The sequence below is a fragment of the Oncorhynchus tshawytscha genome, linkage group LG22 (assembly GCF_018296145.1).
Source record: "Oncorhynchus tshawytscha isolate Ot180627B linkage group LG22, Otsh_v2.0, whole genome shotgun sequence".
Lineage (NCBI taxonomy): Eukaryota > Metazoa > Chordata > Actinopteri > Salmoniformes > Salmonidae > Oncorhynchus > Oncorhynchus tshawytscha.
In genome coordinates, this window is record NC_056450.1 from 604279 (window position 1) to 627792 (window position 23514).

Genomic DNA, 23514 nt, shown 5'->3' on the forward strand with positions numbered 1-23514 from the left:
AGATAACCTTTTGGGCCAACTGGGGGCCCAAGGCTGGTTAGGAGACACCGCTAGAGACACTGTATTTGTGATGAACTGAGAGAATATTAGGGTAGCACTGTAATTCATTAATCATATGCTGTCTGTCTCTGTTCTTACTTCTCTCCCCACCTCGTCTTTCTTCCTCGTTTTATAATGCAAACCATATGTGCATTGAAATACAGATTGAACTTGTATTTATAATAGAATATTACAATTATTATAATGTATTTATAACACCTGGATAATGAACTTCTTTCAATAAAGCGTTTCACATTCTCCACTGGTGAAATTAAGTATCTCATTGAAATACTATCCTGTGTCCTCAGATGAAAGGAGTTAGATATGCGTAGGTTTTTTATTCTTTATATATGAATTACAAATCAGCCTTTACTTAAATCATGTTTCTAGTCTATTGCATAGTTACAATGTGTAATCATTGGTCCCAGGAGCAGGAGTGGTAAACACTGTTGAAGTGTATAATTGTAATATGTACATGCAGACACCGCATCATTCAAAGAATGGAGTTTGATACTCCTGGTATTGGATATGAGTGAAAAATAATTTAATTCATACCTGAGTATCTCATTGAAATACTATCCTGTGTCCTCAGATTAATGCAGATGAAGGGAGTTAGATATACATAGGAAGTGTGGTGTACTGTTTTTTTTCTGTATATATGAATTAAAAATCAGCCTTTACTTAAATCATGTTTCTAGTCTATTGCATAGTTACAATGTGTAATCATTGATGTCCCAGGAGTGGTAAACACTGTTGAAGTGTATAAAAAAATCCAGAAAATCACATTGTAGGATTTTTAATGAATTTATTTGCAAATTATGGTGGAAAATAAGTATTTGGTCAATAACAAAAGTTTATCTCAATACTTTGTTATATACCCTTTGTTGGCAATGACAGAGGTCAAATGTTTTCTGTAAGTATTCACAAGGTTTTCACACACTGTTGCTGGTATTTTGGTCCATTCCTCCATGCAGATCTCCTCTAGAGCAGTGATGTTTTGGGGCTGTTGCTGGGCAACACGGACTTTCAACTCCCTCCAAAGATTTCTATGGGGTTGAGATCTGGAGACTGGCTAGGCCACTCCAGGACCTTGAAATGCTTCTTACGAAGCCACTCCTTCGTTGCCCGGGCGGTGTGTTTGGGATCATTGTCATGCTGAAAGACCCAGCCACGTTTCATCTTCAATGCCCTTGCTGGTGGAAGGAGGTTTTCACTCAAAATCTTGATCTTGCGTGGAGCCCCAGATCGAGGGAGATTATCAGTGGGCTTGTATGTCTTCCATTTCCTACTAATTGCTCCCACAGTTGATTTCTTCAAACCAAGCTGCTTACCTATTGCAGATTCAGTCTTCCCAACCTGGTGTAGGTCTACAATTTTGTTTCTGGTGTCCTTTGACAGCTCTTTGGTCTTGGCCATAATGGAGTTTGGAGTGTGACTGTTTGAGGTTGTGGACAGGTATTTTATACTGATAACAAGTTCAAACGGGTGCCATTAATACAGGTAACGAGTGGAAGACAGAGGAGCCTCTTAAAGAAGAAATTACAGGTCTGTGAGAGCCAGAAATATTGCTTGTTTGTAGGTGACCAAATACTTATTTTCCACCATAATTTGCAAATAAATTCATAAAAAATCCTACAATGTGATTTTCTGGATTTATTTCTTCTCATTTTGTCTGTCATAGTTGAAGTGTATCTATGATGAACAATACAGGCCTTTCTCATCTTTTTAAGTGGGAGAACTTGCACAATTGGTGGCTGACAAAATACTTTTTTGCCCCACTGTATATATATATTTCACCTTTTTTAACCAGGTAGGCCAGTTGAGAACAAGTTCCCATTTACAACTGCGACTTGGCCAAGATAAATATCATGCGTGGTAATAACTACAGTACATGTAGTTAACTTAAAATAACTTTATTGTGCCAAGGATGCAAGTCCTATATGCATGTACTGTAGTGCGACACAAACAACACAGAATTACACATGGAATAAACAAACATACAGTTAATAACACAATAGGAAAAAAAGTCGATATACAGTGAGTGCAAACGAGGTAAGATAAGGGCGGTAAGGCAATAAATAGGTCATAGTGGCGAAATAATTACAATATAGCAATTAAACACTGGAGTGATAGATCTGCAGAAGATGACTGTGCAAGTAGAGATACTGGGGTGCAAAGGAGCGGAAAAAAATAACAGTATGGGGATGAGGTAGATTGGATGGGCTATTTACAGGTGCAGTGATCTGTGAGCTGCTCCGAAAGCTGGTGCCAGCCACCACCCCACAACTTTAGAGGAGGAACCACTGTAGGTCCATCAGTTTTATCTGGTAGATAAATGCCTCAGCCACCACCCCACAACTTTAGAGGAGGAACCACTGTAGGTCCATCAGTTTTATCTGGTAGATAAATGCCTCAGCCACCATCCCACAACTTTAGAGGAAGAACCACTGTAGGTCCATCAGTTTTATCTGGTAGATAAATGCCTCAGCCACCACTCCACAACTTTAGAGGAGAAACCACTGTAGGTCCATCAGTTTTATCTGGTAGATAAATGCCTCAGCCACCACCCCACAACTTTAGAGGAGGAACCACTGTAGATCCATCAGTTTTATCTGGTAGATAAATGCCTCAGCCACCACCCCACAACTTTAGAGGAAACCACTGTAGGTCCATCAGTTTTATCTGGTAGATAAATGCCTCAGCCACCACTCCACAACTTTAGAGGAGGAACCACTGTAGGTCCATCAGTTTTATCTGGTAGATAAATGCCTCAGCCACCACCCCACAACTTTAGAGGAGGAACCACTGTAGGTCCATCAGTTTTATCTGGTAGATAAATGCCTCAGCCACCATCCCACAACTTTAGAGGAAGAACCACTGTAGGTCCATCAGTTTTATCTGGTAGATAAATGCCTCAGCCACCACCCCACAACTTTAGAGGAGAAACCACTGTAGATCCATCAGTTTTATCTGGTAGATAAATGCCTCAGCCACCACCCCACAACTTTAGAGGAGAAACCACTGTAGATCCATCAGTTTTATCTGGTAGATAAATGCCTCAGCCACCGCACCAGAACTTTAGAGGAGGAACCACTGTAGGTCCATCAGTTTATCTGGTAGATAAATGCCTCAGCCACCACCCAGAACTTTAGAGGAGGAACCACTGTAAGTCCATCAGTTTATCTGGTAGATAAATGCCTCAGCCACCACCCCACAACTTTTGAGCGAAGAAACGCCCAGTCCAGCTCTATCTGCCCCCCATACACACTTTTCTACTGTTTCTGCCCCTCACAATCTCTTCCACTGTCCCAGTCCCCTCCTCCCCACCCCTGTGCCCCATACACACATCTCCAGCTATCTCAATCATCACCCAACCTCACAGGCTAGACAGTGTCCAGAGGAGAAAAAGACAATAGAGTGAGACAAGTGACTAGATCAACTTGACTTAATTCACAAACACTTTGTGGGGAGGAGACGCATGAGTGCACAGATAGGCATACACACAGCTGTATGTCTCTGTTCAATGGGGGGGAGTGATGTGTGTGTGCGCACATGCATGTGTGTGCATGCACGTGTGTGTGCATGCCTGCGTGCACATTTGTGCATGCATGCCAGTGTCTACGTGCCTGCATGTGAGCGTGTGTGTGTCTGTGACGGACAGAAAACAGAGCACTTATTTTGAATTACAGATATTAAAATGCCAGGCTTGCATATTCTGGATGGTTCTGCACTATTGATCGCAGATGGCAGAAAAGCTAAATTACCCTTGAGCTCTGTTGGCTTTTATGTCTCTTGTCTACTGACCAGGGAAGAGGGAGGGTGGGAGACATGAAAGAGAGAGAGAGACAGAGATTGAAAGAGATAGAGAGAGAATAGACAGAGACAAAGAAAAAGAGTGCGATGTGGAGAAAGACAGGAGCGGGAAAAGAAAAGTTGAAAAACAAGCAGCCCTCTGTTATTGGCATGAAGACGGGTTAGCGAAATCAAGGAGGAACCATTACTTGACATCTAAAGAATCCAACTTGTTTGGCTTATTGGAGAAGACAGCTTGCATATTTCCCCCCACACATCTGTCAAAGCTACTGCCTTGGAACCTGGGTCGTATTTATTAGACTCTGAAGAAAACGGACTGAAACAGGGAGGGACTATAAGAAATGCTTGTTTTCATTTGCAAAACATTTGCTGCAGTGTGCATTAATGAACACGACCCTGCCTAAGCACTAGCCTCTAGCGCTACCTGAAACTGCAAGGCCATAGACTATAGGCTGGTGATGCTTTAGTCTGTAGAGGAGAGGAGAGCAGGCCAGAAGCTCTGGTAAACCTGGCCTTGGTTATAGCGGAACAGCCTGGGCAGTTTATTTCAGTTGAGGTGAGTCGTTGAGAACAGGCAGAGTAGAGGAGGGGGCACTGGGGGCTGTGCTTACTGTACTGGACTCCCCCTAAAGCCTGTTTGAGCAACATCTGACAGGGGAGCAGAGTTAGTTCTGTCAGGAAGGCAGAGTGACACCCTAATAACTGTATAGTCTACTCCCTAGAAGCCAATCCAAATATTCATTGAAAACAATCAATGTGAGTTAAATGTATTTGGGTGTTGATGTGTGTCATAAGGTACGTTAACGGAAGTGATTCTGTGAACAACACTCATGTAATGATGAGTAACTTTTAAGACGCCCAGAGCTAATACCTTGGCTTTAACTGCACCGACAGGGGTGTGTGTGTGTGTGTTTGCATGTGTGTGTTCCCCCTACCTCTTGTCTGTGGAGCTGGATGCCTGGTTCATCTCACTGTTGGAAATGAAGTTGTGGATTTCCGAGAAGTAAGAGTCCTCTTTCTCATCTAAAAGTGCATGGTGATCTGGCTCGGAGTTGGGAGAGGAAATGTTGTTTCCTAGGTTGGAGAGGATCCCAGAGTGTTGACTCACTGTTAGCAAGGCGCGCGCACACACACACACACACACACACACACACACACACACACACACACACACACACACACACACACACACACACACACACACACACACACACACACACACACACACACACACACACACACACACACACACACACACACACACACACACACACACACACACACACACACACACACACACACACACACACACACACACACACACACACACACACACACACACACACACACACACACACACACACACACACACACACACACACACACACACACACACACACACACACACACACACACACACACACACACACACGCACACACACGCACACACACACACACACACACACACACACACACACACACACACACACACACACAACACACACACACACACACACACCACACACACACACACACACACACACACACACACACACAACAAAACCATTAGTAACAGCATATAAAGATATAATCAACATCAGGAATAGGGAACTACACTCGATGAGATGCGTAATGTGTTTAGTTCAAGTCTACTCACCCCTTGCACAGTTGTTACATTTTGCTGCCTTAAAAAAACTAAAAAGGGATTACATTAGATTTTTTTCCTACACATCAAGTGAAAGAAAAAGTATAGAACATTGTCTTTATTGTGTATGTCTTCACATGCCACAGTTAATACCTGGTTGAAGTAACTTTGGCAGCAATTACAGCTGTAAATCATTTTTAATAACATTCTGTCAACTCTGCATAACACTAAGGGCAACATGCATTGTCTTCAGAAAGTATTCCCACCAGTGGAGGTTACTCAGAGGAGGAAGGGGAGGACCATCCTCCTCTGTGAAAAATCATAAAACATTTAAAAATGGATCCATTTTTAGTTAAAACTAAAGTAAATATATTGTCACCAAATAATTGATTAAAACACACTGTTTTGCAGTGAAGGTCTACAGTAGCCTCAACAGCACTCTGTAGGGTAGCACCATGGTGTAGCCGGAGGACAGCTAGCTTCTGTCCTCCTCCGTACAAAACCCAGGAGGCTCATGGTTCTCACTCCCTTCCATAGACTTACACAGACTATTAGAGCTCTTGCAGCATGAATGGACATGTTGTCCACCCAATCAAAGGATCAGATAATTAATCTAGTACTGAAAGCATAAGCTACAGCTAGCTAGCACTGCAGTGCATACAATGTGGTGAGTAGTTGACTCAAAGAGAGACAAAGACAATAGTTAAACAGTTCTGAACAAATTCTTTCTTCCAAAATGAAGGAGAAACTTTCAGTTTCACTTACTTAGCTAGCAAATGTAGCTAGCTAGTTTAGCCTACTCAAACATGGCAGCCACATTGTATTGTGAGAAAACCAATCTATTTAATCAAGTGAGAAAACCAATTTATTTCATCCATTTTGAATTCAAGCTGTAAAACAATGAAATGTTGAATAAGTCAAAGGGTATACATATTTTATGAAGGCAGTGTACATGTAACTGCCAAAATAATGGAAATACTTGGTGAATGAGGGTTCAAATCAAATCAAATTTATTTATATAGCCCTTCGTACATCAGCTGATATCTCAAAGTGCTGTACAGAAACCCAGCCTAAAACCCCAAACAGCAAGCAATGCAGGTGTAGAAGCACGGTGGCTAGGAAAAACTCCCTAGAAAGGCCAAAACCTAGGAAGAAACCTAGAGAGGAACCAGGCTATGTGGGGTGGCCAGTCCTCTTCTGGCTGTGCCTGGTGGAGATTATAACAGAACATGGCCAAGATGTTCAAATGTTCATAAATGACCAGCATGGTCGAATAATAATAAGGCAGAACAGTTGAAACTGGAGCAGCAGCACAGTCAGGTGGAAGTTGAAACTGGAGCAGCAGCATGGCCAGGTGGACTGGGGACAGCAAGGAGTCATCATGTCAGGTAGTCCTGGGGCATGGTCCTAGGGCTCAGGTCAGTTGAAACTGGAACAGCAGCATGGCCAGGTGGACTGGGGACAGCAAGGAGTCATCATGTCAGGTAGTCCTGGAGCTCAGGTCCTAGGGCTCAGGTCCTCCGAGAGAGAGAAAGAAAGAGAGAAGGAGAGAATTAGAGAACGCACACTTAGTTTCACACAGGACACCGAATAGGACAGGAGAAGTACTCCAGATATAACAAACTGACCCCAGCCCCCCGACACATAAACTACTGCAGCATAAATACTGGAGGCTGAGACAGGAGGGGTCAGGAGACACTGTGGCCCCATCCGAGGTCACCCCCGGACAGGGCCAAACAGGAAGGATATAACCCCACCCACTTTGCCAAAGCACAGCCCCACACCACTAGAGGGATATCTTCAACCACCAACTTACCATCCTGAGACAAGGCTGAGTATAGCCCACAAAGATCTCCGCCACGGCACAACCCAAGGGGGGCGCCAACCCAGACAGGATGACCACAACAGTGAATCAACCCACTCAGGTGACGCACCCCCTCCAGGGACGGCATGAGAGAGCCCCAGTAAGCCAGTGACCCAGCCCCTGTAATAGGGTTAGAGGCAGAGAATCCCAGTGGAAAGAGGGGAACCGGCCAGGCAGAGACAGCAAGGGTGGTTCGTTGCTCCAGAGCCTTTCCGTTCACCTTCCCACTCCTGGGCCAGACTACACTCAATCATATGACCCACTGAAGAGATGAGTCTTCAGTAAAGACTTAAAGGTTGAGACCGAGTTTGCGTCTCTGACATGGGTAGGCAGACCGTTCCATAAAAATGGAGCTCTATAGGAGAAAGCCCTGCCTCCAGCTGTTTGCTTAGAAATTCTAGGGACAATTAGGAGGCCTGCGTCTTGTGACCGTAGCGTACGTGTAGGTATGTACGGCAGGACCAAATCAGAGAGATAGGTAGGAGCAAGCCCATGTAATGCTTTGTAGGTTAGCAGTAAATCCTTGAAATCAGCCCTTGCTTTGACAGGAAGCCAGTGTAGAGAGGCTAGCACTGGAGTAATATGATCAAATTTTTTGGTTCTAGTCAGGATTCTAGCAGCCGTATTTAGCACTAACTGAAGTTTATTTAGTGCTTTATCCGGGTAGCCGGAAAATAGAGCATTGCAGTAGTCTAACCTAGAAGTGACAAAAGCATGGATTCATTTTTCTGCATCATTTTTGGACAGAAAGTTTCTGATTTTTGCAATGTTACGTAGATGGAAAAAAGATGTCCTTGAAATGGTCTTGATATGTTCTTCAAAAGAGAGATCAGGGTCCAGAGTAACGCCGAGGTCCTTCACAGTTTTATTTGAGACGACTGTACAACCATTAAGATTAATTGTCAGATTCAACAGAATATCTCTTTGTTTCTTGGGACCTAGAACAAGCATCTCTGTTTTGTCCGAGTTTAATAGTAGAAAGTTTGCAGCCATCCACTTCCTTATGTCTGAAACACATGCTTCTAGCGAGGGCAATTTTGGGGCTTCACCATGTTTCATTGAAATGTACAGCTGTGTGTCATCCGCATAGCAGTGAAAGTTTACATTATGTTTTCGAATAACATCCCCAAGAGGTAAAATATATAGTGAGAACAATAGTGGTCCTAAAACGGAACCTTGAGGAACACCGAAATTTACAGTTGATTTGTCAGAGGACAAACCATTCACAGAGACAAACTGATATCTTTCCGACAGATAAGATCTAAACCAGGCCAGAACTTGTCCGTGTAGACCAATTTGGGTTTCCAATCTCTCCAAAAGAATGTGGTGATCGATAGTATCAAAAGCGGCACTAAGGTCTAGGAGCACGAGGACAGATGCAGAGCCTCGGTCCGATGCCATTAAAATGTCATTTACCACCTTCACAAGTGCCGTCTCAGTGCTGTGATGGGGTCTAAAACCAGACTGAAGCATTTCGTATACATTGTTTGTCTTCAGGAAGGCAGTGAGTTGCTGAGCAACACCTTGGTTCTGGCAGCTCTTATGGTGCAGGTTGCATTTTCCTGTCATGGTTTAGGTCCACTCAACCCCTTAGAGGGCAAGGCAAACACCAATAAATACACAGCCATTCTGAGTGATCACCTTCAACCTATGGTGAATCATCTCTAACCTGATGGGAGTTGATAGCAATGCCTCCATCCACAGGGCACCAGCAGTCACTGAATGGTTTGATGAGCATGGGAATTATGTAAACCATATGCCATGGCGATCTCAGAACATTTATTGGAGATTCTAAGGCAGCGTTATCCACCACCATCAAAAAAACACCAAATTAAGGAATTTCTCGTGGAAGAATGTCACATCCCTCCAATAGAGGTCAAGGTGCATTGAAGCTGTTCTGGCGGCCCAACGCCCTATTAAGACACTTTATGTTGGTGATTCCATTACTTTAGCAGTTACTTCCGTTTCCGTTGTTTTTGTTAAACTGAGTAAATTTGGTTGGGAATCACTGATGGACAGCAATATTCAAACCTTTATAGTCAGGACTGAAATAGTCAGACAACACCTCTTAAACAGCCATTCTGCTGTGTCTTTAAAATGTAATTGGCCTGATGAAAAATGGAACTCTATCTAACTATGTTAGGTATTCAGATTAGATTAGATTATTTAGTCACATGCGCAAAGTCGCAGATGTAGGTGCAGTGTACATGTAAGGGATCTCTTCCTCCTCTTCTGAGGAGGAGTAGCGAGAAGGATCGGAGGACCAAAACGCAGCGTGGTAAGTGTCCATAATTTAATGAAGCAAAATGAACACTGAACAAAAACAATAAACAACAAACGACCAGTCCCGTAAGGTGAATGACAAACACTAAACAGGAAATAAACACCCATGAAACCCAGGTGGGAAAAGGCTACCTAAGTATGATTCTCAATCAGAGACAACTAACGACACCTGCCTCTGATTGAGAACCATACTAGGCCGAACACAAAAACCAACATAGAAAAACAAACAGACTGCCCACCCCAACTCACGCCCTGACCATACTAAAACAAAGACAAAACAAAGGAACTGTAACGGTTTTCTAGGTGTGAAGGAGAGTCGGACCAAAATGCAACGTGTAGATTGCGATCCATGTTTAACAACAAATGTAAAACACGAATCAATACAAAAACTACAAAAAACAACAAACGTGGAAACGTAACGAAAACCGAAACAGCCCTATCTGGTGAAAACACAGAGACAGGAACAAAGACACTAAGGACAATCACCCACACCAAACTCAAAGAATATGGCTGCCTAAATATGGTTCCCAATCAGAGACAACGATAAACACCTGCCTCTGATTGAGAACCACTTTAGACAGCCATAGACTTATCTAGAACACCCCACTAGCTACAATCCCCCATATATACACACCACATACAAAAACCCATGCCACACCCTGGCCTGACCAAATAAATAAAGATAAACACAAAATACTTCGACCAGGGCGTGACAGAACACCTCCCCTAAGGTGCGGACTCCCGAACAAATAGGGAGGGTCCGGGTGGGCGTCTGTCCATGGTGGCGGCTCCGGCGCGGGACGTGGACCCCACTCAATTAATGTCTTAGTCCCCTCTCCTCGCGTCCCTGGATAGTCCACCCTCGCCGCCGACCATGGCCTAGTAGTCCGCACCCAGAAACCCACTGGACTGAGGAGCAGATCGGGACTGAGGGGCAGCTCGGGACTGTGGGGAAGCTCAGGAGTGAGAGGAAGCTCAGGAGTGAGAGGAAGCTCAGGAAGCTCAGGAGTGAGAGGAAGCTCAGGAGTGAGAGGAAGCTCAGGCATGTAGATAAATCTACCAGATCCTGGCTGGCTGGTGGTTTCGGCAGATCCTGGCTGACTGGCAGATCCCGGCTGACTGGCAGATCCTGGCTGACTGGCAGATCTGGCAGATCCTGGCTGACTGGCGGATCTGGCAGATCCTGGCTGACTGGCGGATCCTGGCTGACTGGCGGATACTGGCCGACTGGCAGATCCTGGCCGACTGGCAGTTCTGGCAGATCCCGGCTGACTGGCGGATCTGGAAGAGTCTGGTTGACTAGCAGATCTGGAAGAGTCTGGTTGACTAGCAGATCTGGAAGAGTCTGGTTGACTGGCAGATCTGGAAGAGTCTGGCTGACTAACGGATCTGGAAGAGTCTGGCTGACTGGCAGATCTGAAGAGTCTGGCTGACTGGCGGATCCTGGCAGACTGAAAGATCTGGCTGCTCCATGCTGACTGGCGGCTCTGGCTGCTCCACGCTGACTGGCGGCTCTGGCTGCTCCATGTAGGGTGACAGCTCTGGCGGCTTCTTACAGACTTGCAGCTCTGGCGGCTCGTTGCAGACTGGCAGCTCCTTGCAGACTGGCAGCTCCTTGCAGACTGGCAGCTCCTTGCAGACTGACAGCTCCTTGCAGACTGACAGCTCTGGCTGCTCCATGCAGACTGACATCTCTGGCTGCTTCATGCAGACTGACATCTCTGGCTGCTCCATGCAGACTGACAGCTCTGACTGCTCCATGCAGACTAACAGCTCTGACTGCTCCATGCAGACTGACAGCTCTGACTGCTCCATGCAGACTGACAGCTCTGACTGCTTCATGCAAACTGACAGCTCTGGCTGCGCTGAACAGGCGGGAGACTCCGGCAGCACTGTAGAGGAGGAAGGCTCTGGCTGCGCTGAACAGGCGGAAGACTCCGGCAGCGCTGTAGAGGAGGAAGGCTCTTGCTGCGCTGAACAGGCAGGAGACTCCTGCAGCGCTGTGTCGGAGAAAGGCTCTGACTGCGCTGAACAGGCGGGAGACTCCGGCAGCGCTGGAGATGAGGAAAGCTCTAACAGAGCTAGATAGGCGGGAGACTCCGGCAGCATAGGAGAGGAGAAAGGCTCCGACAGCGCTGGAGAGGCGAGGCGCACTGTAGGCCTGATGCGTGGTGCTGGTACTGGTGGTACTGGACCGAGGACACGCACAGGAAGCCTGGTGCGGGGAGCTGCTACCGGAGGGCTGGGGTGTGGAGGTGGTACTGGATAGACCGGACCGTGCAGGCGCACTGGAGCTCTTGAGCACCGAGCCTGCCCAACCTTACCTGGTTGAATGCTCTCGGTCGCCCTGCCAGTGCGGCGAGGTGGAATAGCCCGCACTGGGCTATGCAGGCGAACCGGAGACACCGAGCGCAAGGCTGGTGCCATGTAAGCCGGCCCAAGGAGACGCACTGGGGACCAGATGCATAGAGCCGGCTTCATGGCATTTGGCTCGGCGCTCAATCTAGCCCGGCCGATATGCGGAGCTGGAATATACCGCACCGGGCTATGCACCCGCACTGGGGACACCATGCGCACCACTGCATAACACGGTGCCTGCCCGGTCTCTCTAGCCCCCCGGTAAGCACAGGGAGTTTGCGCAGGTCTCCTACCTGGCGTAGCCCTACTCCCTGTGAGCCCCCCCCCCAAGAAATTTTTGGGGCTGACTCTCGGGCTTCCTTGCCAACCGTGCTCCCTCATATCGCCGGCTCCTCTCTCCGGCTACCTCTGCTCTCCTCGCTGCCTCCACCTGTTCCCAATGGAAGGCGATCCCTTTCCGCCAGGATCTCCTCCCATGTATAGCAACCCTTGCCATCCAATATATCGTCCCCTGTCCAATCCTCATTACGCCGCTGTTGCTGCCTTTGTTGCTTCTCCTGTGGCTCCTGCCTGTTGACACGCCGCTTGGTCCCGTTGCGGTGGGTGATTCTGTAACGGTTCTCTTGTGGTGAAGGAGAGTCGGACCAAAATGCAGCGTTTAGATTGCGATCCATGTTTAACAACAAACGTAAAACACGAATCAATACAAAAACTACAAAAAACAACAAACGTGGAAACGTAACGAAAACCGAAACAGCCCTATCTGGTGAAAACACAGAGACAGGAACAAAGACACTAAGGACAATCACCCACACCAAACTCAAAGAATATGGCTGCCTAAATATGGTTCCCAATCAGAGACAACGATAAACACCTGCCTCTGATTGAGAACCACTTTAGACAGCCATAGACTTATCTAGAACACCCCACTAGCTACAATCCCCCATATATACACACCCCATACAAAAACCCATGCCACACCCTGGCCTGACCAAATAAATAAAGATAAACACAAAATACTTTGACCAGGGCGTGACAGAACACCTCCCCTAAGGTGCGGACTGAACCCGAACAAATAGGGAGGGTCCGGGTGGGCGTCTGTCCATGGTGGCGGCTCCGGCGCGGGGCGTGGACCCCACTCACTTAGTCCCCTCTCCTCGCGTCCCTGGATAGTCCACCCTCCACCATGGCCTAGTAGTCCGCACCCAGAAACCCACTGGACTGAGGAGCAGATCGGGACTGAAGCTCGGGACTGTGGGGAAGCTCAGGAGTGAGGGAAGCTCAGGAGTGAGAGGCTCAGGAGTGAGAGGAAGCTCAGGAAGCTCAGGATGAGAGGAAGCTCAGGAGTGAGAGGAAGCTCAGGCATGTAGATAAATCTACCAGATCCTGGCTGGCTGGTGGTTTCGGCAGATCCTGGCTGACTGGCAGATCCCGGCTGACTGGCAGATCCTGGCTGACTGGCAGATCTGGCAGATCCTGGCTGACTGGCGGATCTGGCAGATCCTGGCTGACTGGCGGATCCTGGCTGACTGGCGGATACTGGCCGACTGGCAGATCCTGGCCGACTGGCAGTTCTGGCAGATCCCGGCTGACTGGCGGATCTGGAAGAGTCTGGGACTAGCAGATCTGGAAGAGTCTGGTTGACTAGCAGATCTGGAAGAGTCTGGGGACTGGCAGATCTGGAAGAACTGGCTGACTGGCTTTCTGGAAGAGTCTGGCTGACTGGCAGATCTGGAAGAGTCTGGCTGACTGGCAGATCCTGGCAGACTGAAAGATCTGGCTGCTCCATGCTGACTGGCGGCTCTGGCTGCTCCAGAAGCGGCTCTGGCTGCTCCATGTAGGGTGACAGCTCAAACTTTCTCCATGCAGACTGACAGCTCTGACAAAACATGCAGATGCAGCTCTGGTCCTTCATGCAAACAAACAGCTCTGGCTGCTGCTGAACAGACGGGAGACTAACTGTAGAAGGAAGGTCTGTACGCTGAACAGGCGGAAGACGCTCAAATAAAACTCGGACCTCGGCGTTACTCTGGACCCTGATCTCTCTTTTGAAGAACATATCAAGACCATTTCAAGGACAGCTTTTTTCCATCTACATAACATTGCAAAAATCAGAAACTTTCTGTCCAAAAATGATGCAGAAAAATTCATCCATGCTTTTGTCACTTCTAGGTTAGACTACTGCAATGCTCTACTTTCCGGCTACCTGGATAAAGCACTAAATAAACTTCAGTTGGTGCTAAATACGGCTGCTAGAATCCTGACTAGAATCAAAAAATTTGATCATATTACTCCAGTGCTAGCCTCTCTACACTGGCTTCCTGTCAAAGCAAGGGCTGATTTCAAGGTTTTACTGCTAACCTACAAAGCATTACATGGGCTTGCTCCTACCTATCTCTCTGATTTGGTCCTGCCGTACATACCTACACGTACGCTACGGTCACAAGACGCAGGCCTCCTAATTGTCCCTAGAATTTCTAAGCAAACAGCTGGAGGCAGGGATTTCTCCTATAGAGCTCCATTTTTATGGAACGGTCTGCCTACCCATGTCAGAGACGCAAACTCGGTCTCAACCTTTAAGTCCTTACTGAACTCTTCAGTGGGTCATATGATTGAGTGTAGTCTGGCCCAGGAGTGGGAAGGTGAACGGAAAGGCTCTGGAGCAATGAACCGCCCTTGCTGTCTCTGCCTGGCCGGTTCCCCTCTTCCCACTGGGATTCTCTGCCTCTAACCCTATTACAGGGGCTGAGTCACTGGCTTACTGGGGCTCTCTCATGCCGTCCCTGGTAGGGGTGCGTCACCTGAGTGGGTTGATTCACTGATGTGGTCATCCTGTCTGGGTTGGCGCCCACCCTTGGGTTGTGCCATGGCGGAGATCTTTGTGGGCTATACTCAGCCTTGTCTCAGGATGGTAAGTTGGTGGTTGAAGATATCCCTCTAGTGGTGAGGGGGCTGTGCTTTGGCAAAGTGGGTGGGGTTATATCCTTCCTGTTTGGCCCTGTCTGGGGGATGTCCTCGGATGGGGCCACAGTGTCTCCTGACCCCTCCTGTCTCAGCGTCCAGTATTTATGCTGCAGTAGTTAATGTGTCGGGGGGCTAGGGTCAGTTTGTTATATCTGGAGTACCTCTCCTGTCCTATTCGGTGTCCTGCGTGAATCTAAGTGTGCGTTCTCTAATTCTCTCTTTCTCTCTCTCTCGGAGGACCTGAGCCCTAGGACCATGCCCCAGGACTACCTGACATGATGACTCCTTGCTGTCCCCAGTCCACCTGACCGTGCTGCTGCTCCAGTTTCAACTGTTCTGCCTTATTATTATACGACCATGCTGGTCATTTATGAACACTTGAACATCTTGGCCATGTTCTGTTATAATCTCCACCCGGCACAGCCAGAAGAGGACTGGCCACCCCACATAGCCTGGTTCCTCTCTAGGTTTCTTCCTAGGTTTTGGCCTTTCTAGGGAGTTTTTCCTAGCCACCGTGCTTCTACACCTGCATTGCTTGCTGTTTGGGGTTTTAGGCTGGGTTTCTGTACAGCACTTTGAAATATCAGCTGATGTACGAAGGGCTATATAAATAAATTTGATTTGATTTGGTTTGTAGGTGTCCTGGAGGCCAAACAGTGGTGCGTTCGGCTGAGCGTACCACCCTCTGGAGTGCCTTGGGGTCAGCATTTTTCAGAAGGCGTTCCTGTAACTTTTACCTCTTCTACCTTTCATATGGGTTTTGATCCTAACAAACTCCCCAGTCCTTGCCGGTGACAAGCTTATCCGTAACATGATGCTGCCACCACAATACTTGCAAATACAGAAGTTTCCCATCATTGCATTCACTCTGCATTACTGGCCGGTATGACAAAGTAAAAAGGTCTATGTTGAAACATGTATTTCAAATCATCCATTATGTTTGCAACAAGGCCCTTATGCAATACTGCAAGACAACAAGGCAAATAAATTAACTTCAAATAAAAACGTCAGGTTTGGGTCAAATGCATCACATCTCAGAGTGAAACCCTCTGTATTTTCAAGTAATATGGTGGCAGCATCATGTTATGGGTATGCTTGTCTGTCAGGATCAAAATAAATATGATAGGAGCAAAGCCTAGGTCAAAAGGAAAACCTGCATGTCTTCTAAATACCCTGGCATAGAGTTTTATTTTTCAGTTGAACAATTACTAAAAATATAATGTCAAAGACACTCAGATTCCGAGAGGTTTTGAGTGTTTCTGAGGGGTCCCATTTAAATCCTGAGTTAAATCAGAGACAAGGTTTACATGTTGCTGTCCATAAATGATTCCAACCAAATTTACTGAGCTTGCGGAATTTTGACAAAAACAATGGATATAATGTTGCTTTAACAGTTGTGCAGAGTTGGTAGAATCTTATTCAAAATGATTTACAGCTGTAAGGTGCTTCAACAAAGTATTCCGTGGTGTGAAGACATACACAATCAAGACATTTTCATTTTTTATTCATTTCACTTTGAAAATGTGGAGCAGGTTGTGTATCCAATTTAATCCCTTTTTAGGTTTTATTTAAAGGAAGTAAAATAAATGTGACAACTTTGCAAGGGGTGTGTAAACTTTCACTATGCCCTGTAGTTAAAGTTAATGTACTGTATGTACATGTTAATGTTGTCAACATAGTCAATGTTATCATTTACAGTACGCTCACCAGCAGTCAAAGAAAATAGGTAAATGCTATTTTCTTTGAGGCTGTGAATAACAAGCATGTACTGTATGTTAAAGGGACATTCAACTCCAAAACCAATGTTTGTCAGGTCCTGTTAGATCTGGAAATTATACTTATCTTTTCCATTCATTTGAGGTTATAATGACATATCGCTGGATCTACAAAACAGGTGGCCTTGGACATAAGATGTTTGAAAATATCTGATAAACTTGGTAACACAGCTGATCTAGGGGGAGGGGTTCATTAGGTGAACAGGGACCTACCGGGCAGGTTCTCATGCTCATGCTTCTTTAGAGTTGATGGTATAACACAGCTGATCTAGGGGGAGGGGTTCATTAGGTGAACAGGGACCCACCGGGCAGGTTCTCGTGCTCATGCTTCTTTAGAGTTGATGGTATAACACAGCTGATCTAGGGGGAGGGGTTCATTAGGTGAACAGGGACCCACCGGGCAGGTTCTCGTGCTCATGCTTCTTTAGAGTTGATGGTATAACACAGCTGATCTAGGGGAGGGGTTCATTAGGTGAACAGGGACCCACCGGGCAGGTTCTCGTGCTCATGCTTCTTTAGAGTTGATGGTATAACACAGCTGATCTAGGGGGGAGGGGTTCATTAGGTGAACAGGGACCCACCGGGCAGGTTCTCGTGCTCATGCTTCTTTAGAGTTGATGGTATAACACAGCTGATCTAGGGGAGGGGTTCATTAGGTGAACAGGGACCCACCGGGCAGGTTCTCGTGCTCATGCTTCTTTAGGTTGATGGTATAACACAGCTGATCTGGGCCGAGGCGGTTCATTAGGTGACACAGGGACCCAGGGCTTCTCCTCATGCTTCTTTAGATTGATGGTATAACACAGCTGATCTGGAGGTTGGAGGGATGCTGAACTCGTGCTCATGTCTTTAGTATGGTTACACCTGGGGGAGAGAGAGAGAGATTTCATATATTTCTGTATTTGCTTTGGTAATGGAAGATTAAAGTGAATCTAACTGAATTGAAAGAGAAAGAGAGAAAGAAATTGAAAAGTATAGAGAGAACGAGAAAGAACGGGGGAGGAGAGGGAAGCAGAAAGAGAGAGAAAGGAGAAGACAGGTAGAGGGGTAAGACAGGCAGAGAGAAGGGAAGCAGAGAGAGAGAGAGAGTAGAGGTAGAGAAAGAAGGAAGGGAGAAGGAGTGAGCTTGGGAGGTAGAGGGGTAAGACAGGCAGGGAGAAGGAGTAGGCTTGGGAGGTAGAGGGGGCTAAGACAGGCAGGGAGAAGGAGTAGGCTTGGGAGGTAGGGGGTAAGACAGGCAGGGAGAAGGAGTAGGCTTGGGAAGTAGAGGGGTAAGACAGGCAGAGAGAAGGGAAGCAGAGAGAGAGAGAGAGTACAGGTAGAGAAAGAAGGAAGGGAGAAGGAGTGAGCTTAGGAGGTAGAGGGGTAAGACAGACAGGGAGAAGGAGTAGGCTTGGGAGGTAGAGGGGTAAGACAGGCAGGGAGAAGGAGTAGGCTTGGGATGTAGAGGGGTAAGACAGGAAGGGAGAAGGAGTGAGCTTGGGAGATAGAGGGGTAAGACAGGCAGGGAGAAGGAGTGAGCTTGGGAGATAGAGGGTTAAGACAGGCAGGGAGAAGGAGTAGGCTTGGGAGATAGAGGGGTAAGACAGGCAGGGAGAAGGAAGGAGCTTGGGAGATACAGGGGTAGGACAGGCAGGGAGAAGGAGTGAGCTTGGGAGGTAGAGGGGTAAGACAGGCAGGGAGAAGGAGTGAGCTTGGGAGGTAGAGGGGTAAGACAGAAAGGGAGAAGGAGTGAGCTTGGGAGGTAGAGGGGTAAGACAGGCAGGGAGAAGGAGTGAGCTTGAGAGGTAGAGGGGTAAGACAGGCAGGGAGAAGGAGTGAGCTTGGGAGATAGAGGGGTAAGACAGGCAGGGAGAAGGAGTAGGCTGGGAGATAGAGGGGTAAGACAGGCAGGGAGAAGGAGTGAGCTTGGGAGGTAGAGGGGTAAGACAGGCAGGGAGAAGGAGTGAGCTTGGGAGGTAGAGGGGTAAGACAGGCAGGGAGAAGGAGTGAGCTTGGGAGGTAGAGGGGTAAGACAGGCAGGGAGGGAGTGAGCTTGGGAGATAGAGGGGTAAGACAGGCAGGGAGAAGGAGTAGGCTGGGAGATAGAGGGGTAAGACAGGCAGGGAGAAGGAAGGAGCTTGGGAGGTAGAGGGGTAAGACAGGCAGGGAGAAGGAGTAGGCTTGGGAGGTAGAGGGGTATGACAGGCAGGGAGAAGGAGTGAGCTTGGGAGGTAGAGGGGAAAGATAAATAAACTGAACATTGGTAAAGAAAGGAGAGGTCTAGGTCTACCTGCTCTGCCTAGTCCTACCTGCTCTGTCTAGGCCAACCTGCTCTGTCTAGGCCAACCTGCTCTGTCTAGGCCAACCTGCTCTGTCTAGGACTACCTGGTCCGTCTAGGCCTACCTGTTTTGTCTTGACCTACCTGCTCTGTCTAGGTCTACCTGCTCTGTCTAAGCCTACCTGCACTGCCTAGGTCTACCTGCTCTGTCTAGGTCTACCTGCAGTGTCTATGTCTACCTGCTCTGTCTAGGTCTACCTGCTCTGTCTAGGTCTACCTGCTCTGTCTAGGACTACCTGCTCTGTCTAGGACTACCTGCTCCGTCTAGGACTACCTGCTCCGTGTTTTACTACCTGTTCTGTCTTGACCTACCTGTTTTGTCTTGACCTACCTGCTCTGTCTAGGTCTACCTGCTCTGTCTAGGACTCCCTGCAGCCACCTGCTCTGTCTAGGCCTACCTGCTCTGTCTAGGCCTACCTGCTCTGTCTAGGGCTACATGCTCTGTCTAGACTTACCTGCTCTGTCTAGACCTGCCTGCTCTGTCTAGGACTACCTGCTCTGTCTAGGTCTACCTGCTCTGTCTAGGACTACCTGCTCTGTCTAGGACTACCTGCTCCGTCTAGGACTACCTGCTCCGTGTTTTACTACCTGTTCTGTCTTGACCTACCTGTTTTGTCTTGACCTACCTGCTCTGTCTAGGTCTACCTGCTCTGTCTAGGACTCCCTGCAGCCACCTGCTCTGTCTAGGCCTACCTGCTCTGTCTAGGCCTACCTGCTCTGTCTAGGGCTACATGCTCTGTCTAGACTTACCTGCTCTGTCTAGACCTGCCTGCTCTGTCTAGGACTACCTGCTCTGTCTAGGTCTACCTGCTCTGTCTAGGTCTACCTGCAGCCACCTGCTCTGTCTAGGCTTACCTGCTCTGTCTAGGACTACCTGCTCCGTCTAGGACTACCTGCTCTGTCTAGGACTACCTGCTCTGTCTAGGTCTACCTGCAGCCACCTGCTCTGTCTATGTCTACCTGCAGCCACCTGCTCTGTCTAGGCCTACCTGCTCTGTCTAGGCCTACCTGCACTGTCTATGTCTACCTGCTATGTCTATGTCTACCTGCTATGTCTATGCCTACCTGCACTTCCTAGGTCTACCTGCTCTGTCTAGGCCTACCTGCACTGCCTAGGTCTACCTGCTCTGTCTAGGTCTACTTGCTCTGTCTAGGTCTACATGCTCTGTCTAGGTCTACCTGCTCTGTCTAAGTGTACCTGCTCTGTCTAGGTGTACCTGCTCGGTCTAGGTGGACCTGCTCTGTCTAGGTCTACCTGCTCTGTCTAGGTCTACCTGCTCTGTCTAGGTCTACCTGCTCCGTCTATACCTACCTGCTCTGCCTAGGCCAACCTGCTCTGTCTAGGACTACCTGCTCCGTCTAGGCCTACCTGTTTTGTCTTGACCTACCTGCTCTGTCTAAGCCTACCTGCACTGCCTAGGTCTACCTGCTCTGCCTAGGCCTACCTGCTCTGTCTAGGTCTACCTTCTCTGTCTAGGTCTACTTGCTCTGTCTAGGTCTACCTGTAGTGTCTAGGTCTACCTGCTCTGTCTAGGTCTACCTGCTCTGTCTAGGCCTACCTGCTCTGTCTAGGCCTACCTGCTCTGTCTAGGCCTACATGCTCTGTCTAGACTTACCTGCTCTGTTTAGACTTACCTGCTCTGTCTAGACCTGCCTGCTCTGTCTAGGACTACCTGCTCTGTCTAGGTCTACCTGCAGCCACCTGCTCTGTCTAGGCTTACCTGCTCTGTCTAGGACCACCTGCAATGTCTAGGCCTACCTGCTCTGTCTAGGACTACCTGCTCTGTCTAGGCCTACCTGCTCTGTCTAGGTCTACCTGCTCTGTCTAGGTCTACCTGCTCTGTCTAGGTATACCTGCTCTGTCTAGGTCTACCTGCTCTGTCTAGGTCTACCTGCTCTGTCTAGGTCTACCTGCTCTGTCTAGGACTACCTGCTCTGTGTAGGCCCACCTGTTCTGTCTTGACCTACCTGTTTTGTCTTGACCTACCTGCTCTGTCTAGGTCTACCTGCTCTGTCTAGGACTCCCTGCAGCCACCTGCTCTGTCTAGGCCTACCTGCTCTGTCTAGGCCTACCTGCTCTGTCTAGGCCTACCTGCTCTGTCTAGGCCTACATGCTCTGTCTAGACTTACCTGCTCTGTTTAGACTTACCTGCTCTGTCTAGACCTGCCTGCTCTGTCTAGGACTACCTGCTCTGTCTAGGCCTACATGCTCTGTCTAGACTTACCTGCTCTGTTTAGACTTACCTGCTCTGTCTAGACCTGCCTGCTCTGTCTAGGACTACCTGCTCTGTCTAGGTCTACCTGCAGCCACCTGCTCTGTCTAGGCTTACCTGCTCTGTCTAGGACCACCTGCAATGTCTAGGCCTACCTGCTCTGTCTAGGACTACCTGCTCTGTCTAGGCCTACCTGCTCTGTCTAGGTCTACCTGCTCTGTCTAGGTCTACTTGCTCTGTCTAGGTATACCTGCTCTGTCTAGGTCTACCTGCTCTGTCTAGGACTACCTGCTCTGTCTAGGCCTACCTGTTCTGTCTAGACCCACCTGCTCTGTCTAGGCCTACCTGCTCTGTCTAGGCCTACCTGCTCTGTCTAGGCCTACATGCTCTGTCTAGACTTACCTGCTCTGTCTAGACCTGCCTGCTCTGTCTAGGACTACCTGCTCTGTCTAGGCCTACATGCTCTGTCTAGGCCTACATGCTCTGTCTAGACTTACCTGCTCTGTTTAGACTTACCTGCTCTGTCTAGACCTGCCTGCTCTGTCTAGGACTACCTGCTCTGTCTAGGTCTACCTGCAGCCACCTGCTCTGTCTAGGCTTACCTGCTCTGTCTAGACCTGCCTGCTCTGTCTAGGACTACCTGCTCTGTCTAGGACTCCCTGCAGCCACCTGCTCTGTCTAGGCCTACCTGCTCTGTCTAGGCCTACCTGCTCTGTCTAGGCCTACATGCTCTGTCTAGGCCTACATGCTCTGTCTAGCACTTACCTGCTCTGTCTAGGACTACCTGCTCTGTCTAGGACTACCTGCTCTGTCTAGGTCTACCTGCAGCCACCTGCTCTGTCTAGGCTTACCTGCTCTGTCTAGGCCTGCCTGCTCTGTCTAGGACTACCTGCTCTGTCTAGGTCTACCTGCAGCCACCTGCTCTGTCTAGGCCTACCTGCTCTGTCTAGGACCACCTGCAATGTCTAGGCCTACCTGCTCTGTCTAAGGACTACCTGCTCTGTCTAGGCCTACCTGCTCTGTCTAGGTCTACCTGCTCTGTCTAGGTCTACCTGCTCTGTCTAGGTCTACCTGCTCTGTCTAGGTCTACCTGCTCTGTCTAGGTCTACCTGCTCTGTCTAGGTCTACCTGCTCTGTCTAGGACTACCTGCTCTGTCTAGGCCTACCTGTTCTGTCTTGACCTACCTGTTTTGTCTTGACCTACCTGCTCTGTCTAGGTCTACCTGCTCTGTCTAGGACTCCCTGCAGCCACCTGCTCTGTCTACGCCTACCTGCTCTGTCTAGGCCTACCTGCTCTGTCTAGGCCTACATGCTCTGTCTAGACTTACCTGCTCTGTTTAGACTTACCTGCTCTGTCTAGACCTGCCTGCTCTGTCTAGGACTACCTGCTCTGTCTAGACTTACCTGCTCTGTTTAGACTTACCTGCTCTGTCTAGGACTACTTGCTCTGTCTAGGTCTACCTGCAGCCACCTGCTCTGTCTAGGCTTACCTGCGCTGTCTAGGCCTACCTGCTCTGTCTAGGTCTACCTGCTCTGTCTAGGTCTACCTGCTCTGTCTAGGTCTACCTGCTCTGTCTATACCTACCTGCTCTGCCTAGGCCAACCTGCTCTGTCTAGGTCTACCTGCAGCCACCTGCTCCGTCTAGGTCAACCAGCAGCCACCTGCTCTGTCTAGGTCTACCTGCTCTGTCTAAGCCTACCTGCACTGCCTAGGTCTACCTGCTCTGTCTAGGCCTACCTGCTCTGTCTAGCCCTACCTGCTCTGTCTAGGTCTACTTGCTCTGTCTAGGTCTACCTGCTCTGTCTAGGTCTACCTGCTCTGTCTAGGTCTACCTGCAGTGTCTTGGTCTACCTGCTCTGTCTAGGCCTACCTGCTCTGTCTAAGACTACCTGCTCTGTCTAGGACTACCTGCTCCATCTAGGCCTACCTGTTCTGCCTTGACCTACCTGCTCTGTCTAGGTCTACCTGCTCTGTCTAGGACTCCCTGCAGCCACCTGCTCTGTCTAGGCCTACCTGCTCTGTCTAGGCCTACATGCTCTGTCTAGACTTACCTGCTCTGTCTAGACCTGCCTGCCCTGTCTAGGACTACCTGCTCTGTCTAGGTCTACCTGCTCTGTCTAGGCTTACCTGCTCTGTCTAGGACTACCTGCTCTGTCTATGTCTACCTGCAGCCACCTGCTCTGTCTAGACCTGCCTGCTCTGTCTAGGACTACCTGCTCTGTCTAGGTCTACCTGCTC

General features: G+C 48.4%; 1 protein-coding gene across 1 annotated transcript in view; it reads right to left on the reverse strand.

Annotated features, from left to right (window-relative positions):
• The window catches only part of LOC121840429 (cilia- and flagella-associated protein 251-like), a 34148-nt gene extending 16708 nt beyond the window's left edge, over positions 1-17440 (reverse strand). The window contains exons 1-2 of the mRNA XM_042303573.1: positions 17414-17440; positions 4788-4959 (exon numbers count right to left, since the gene is read on the reverse strand). Coding sequence (XP_042159507.1) covers positions 4788-4819 — 32 coding nt within the window. The 5' untranslated portion in view covers positions 4820-4959; positions 17414-17440. The remainder of the gene's footprint in view (positions 1-4787; positions 4960-17413) is intronic.
• Between the last annotated feature and the right edge of the window lie 6074 nt (positions 17441-23514).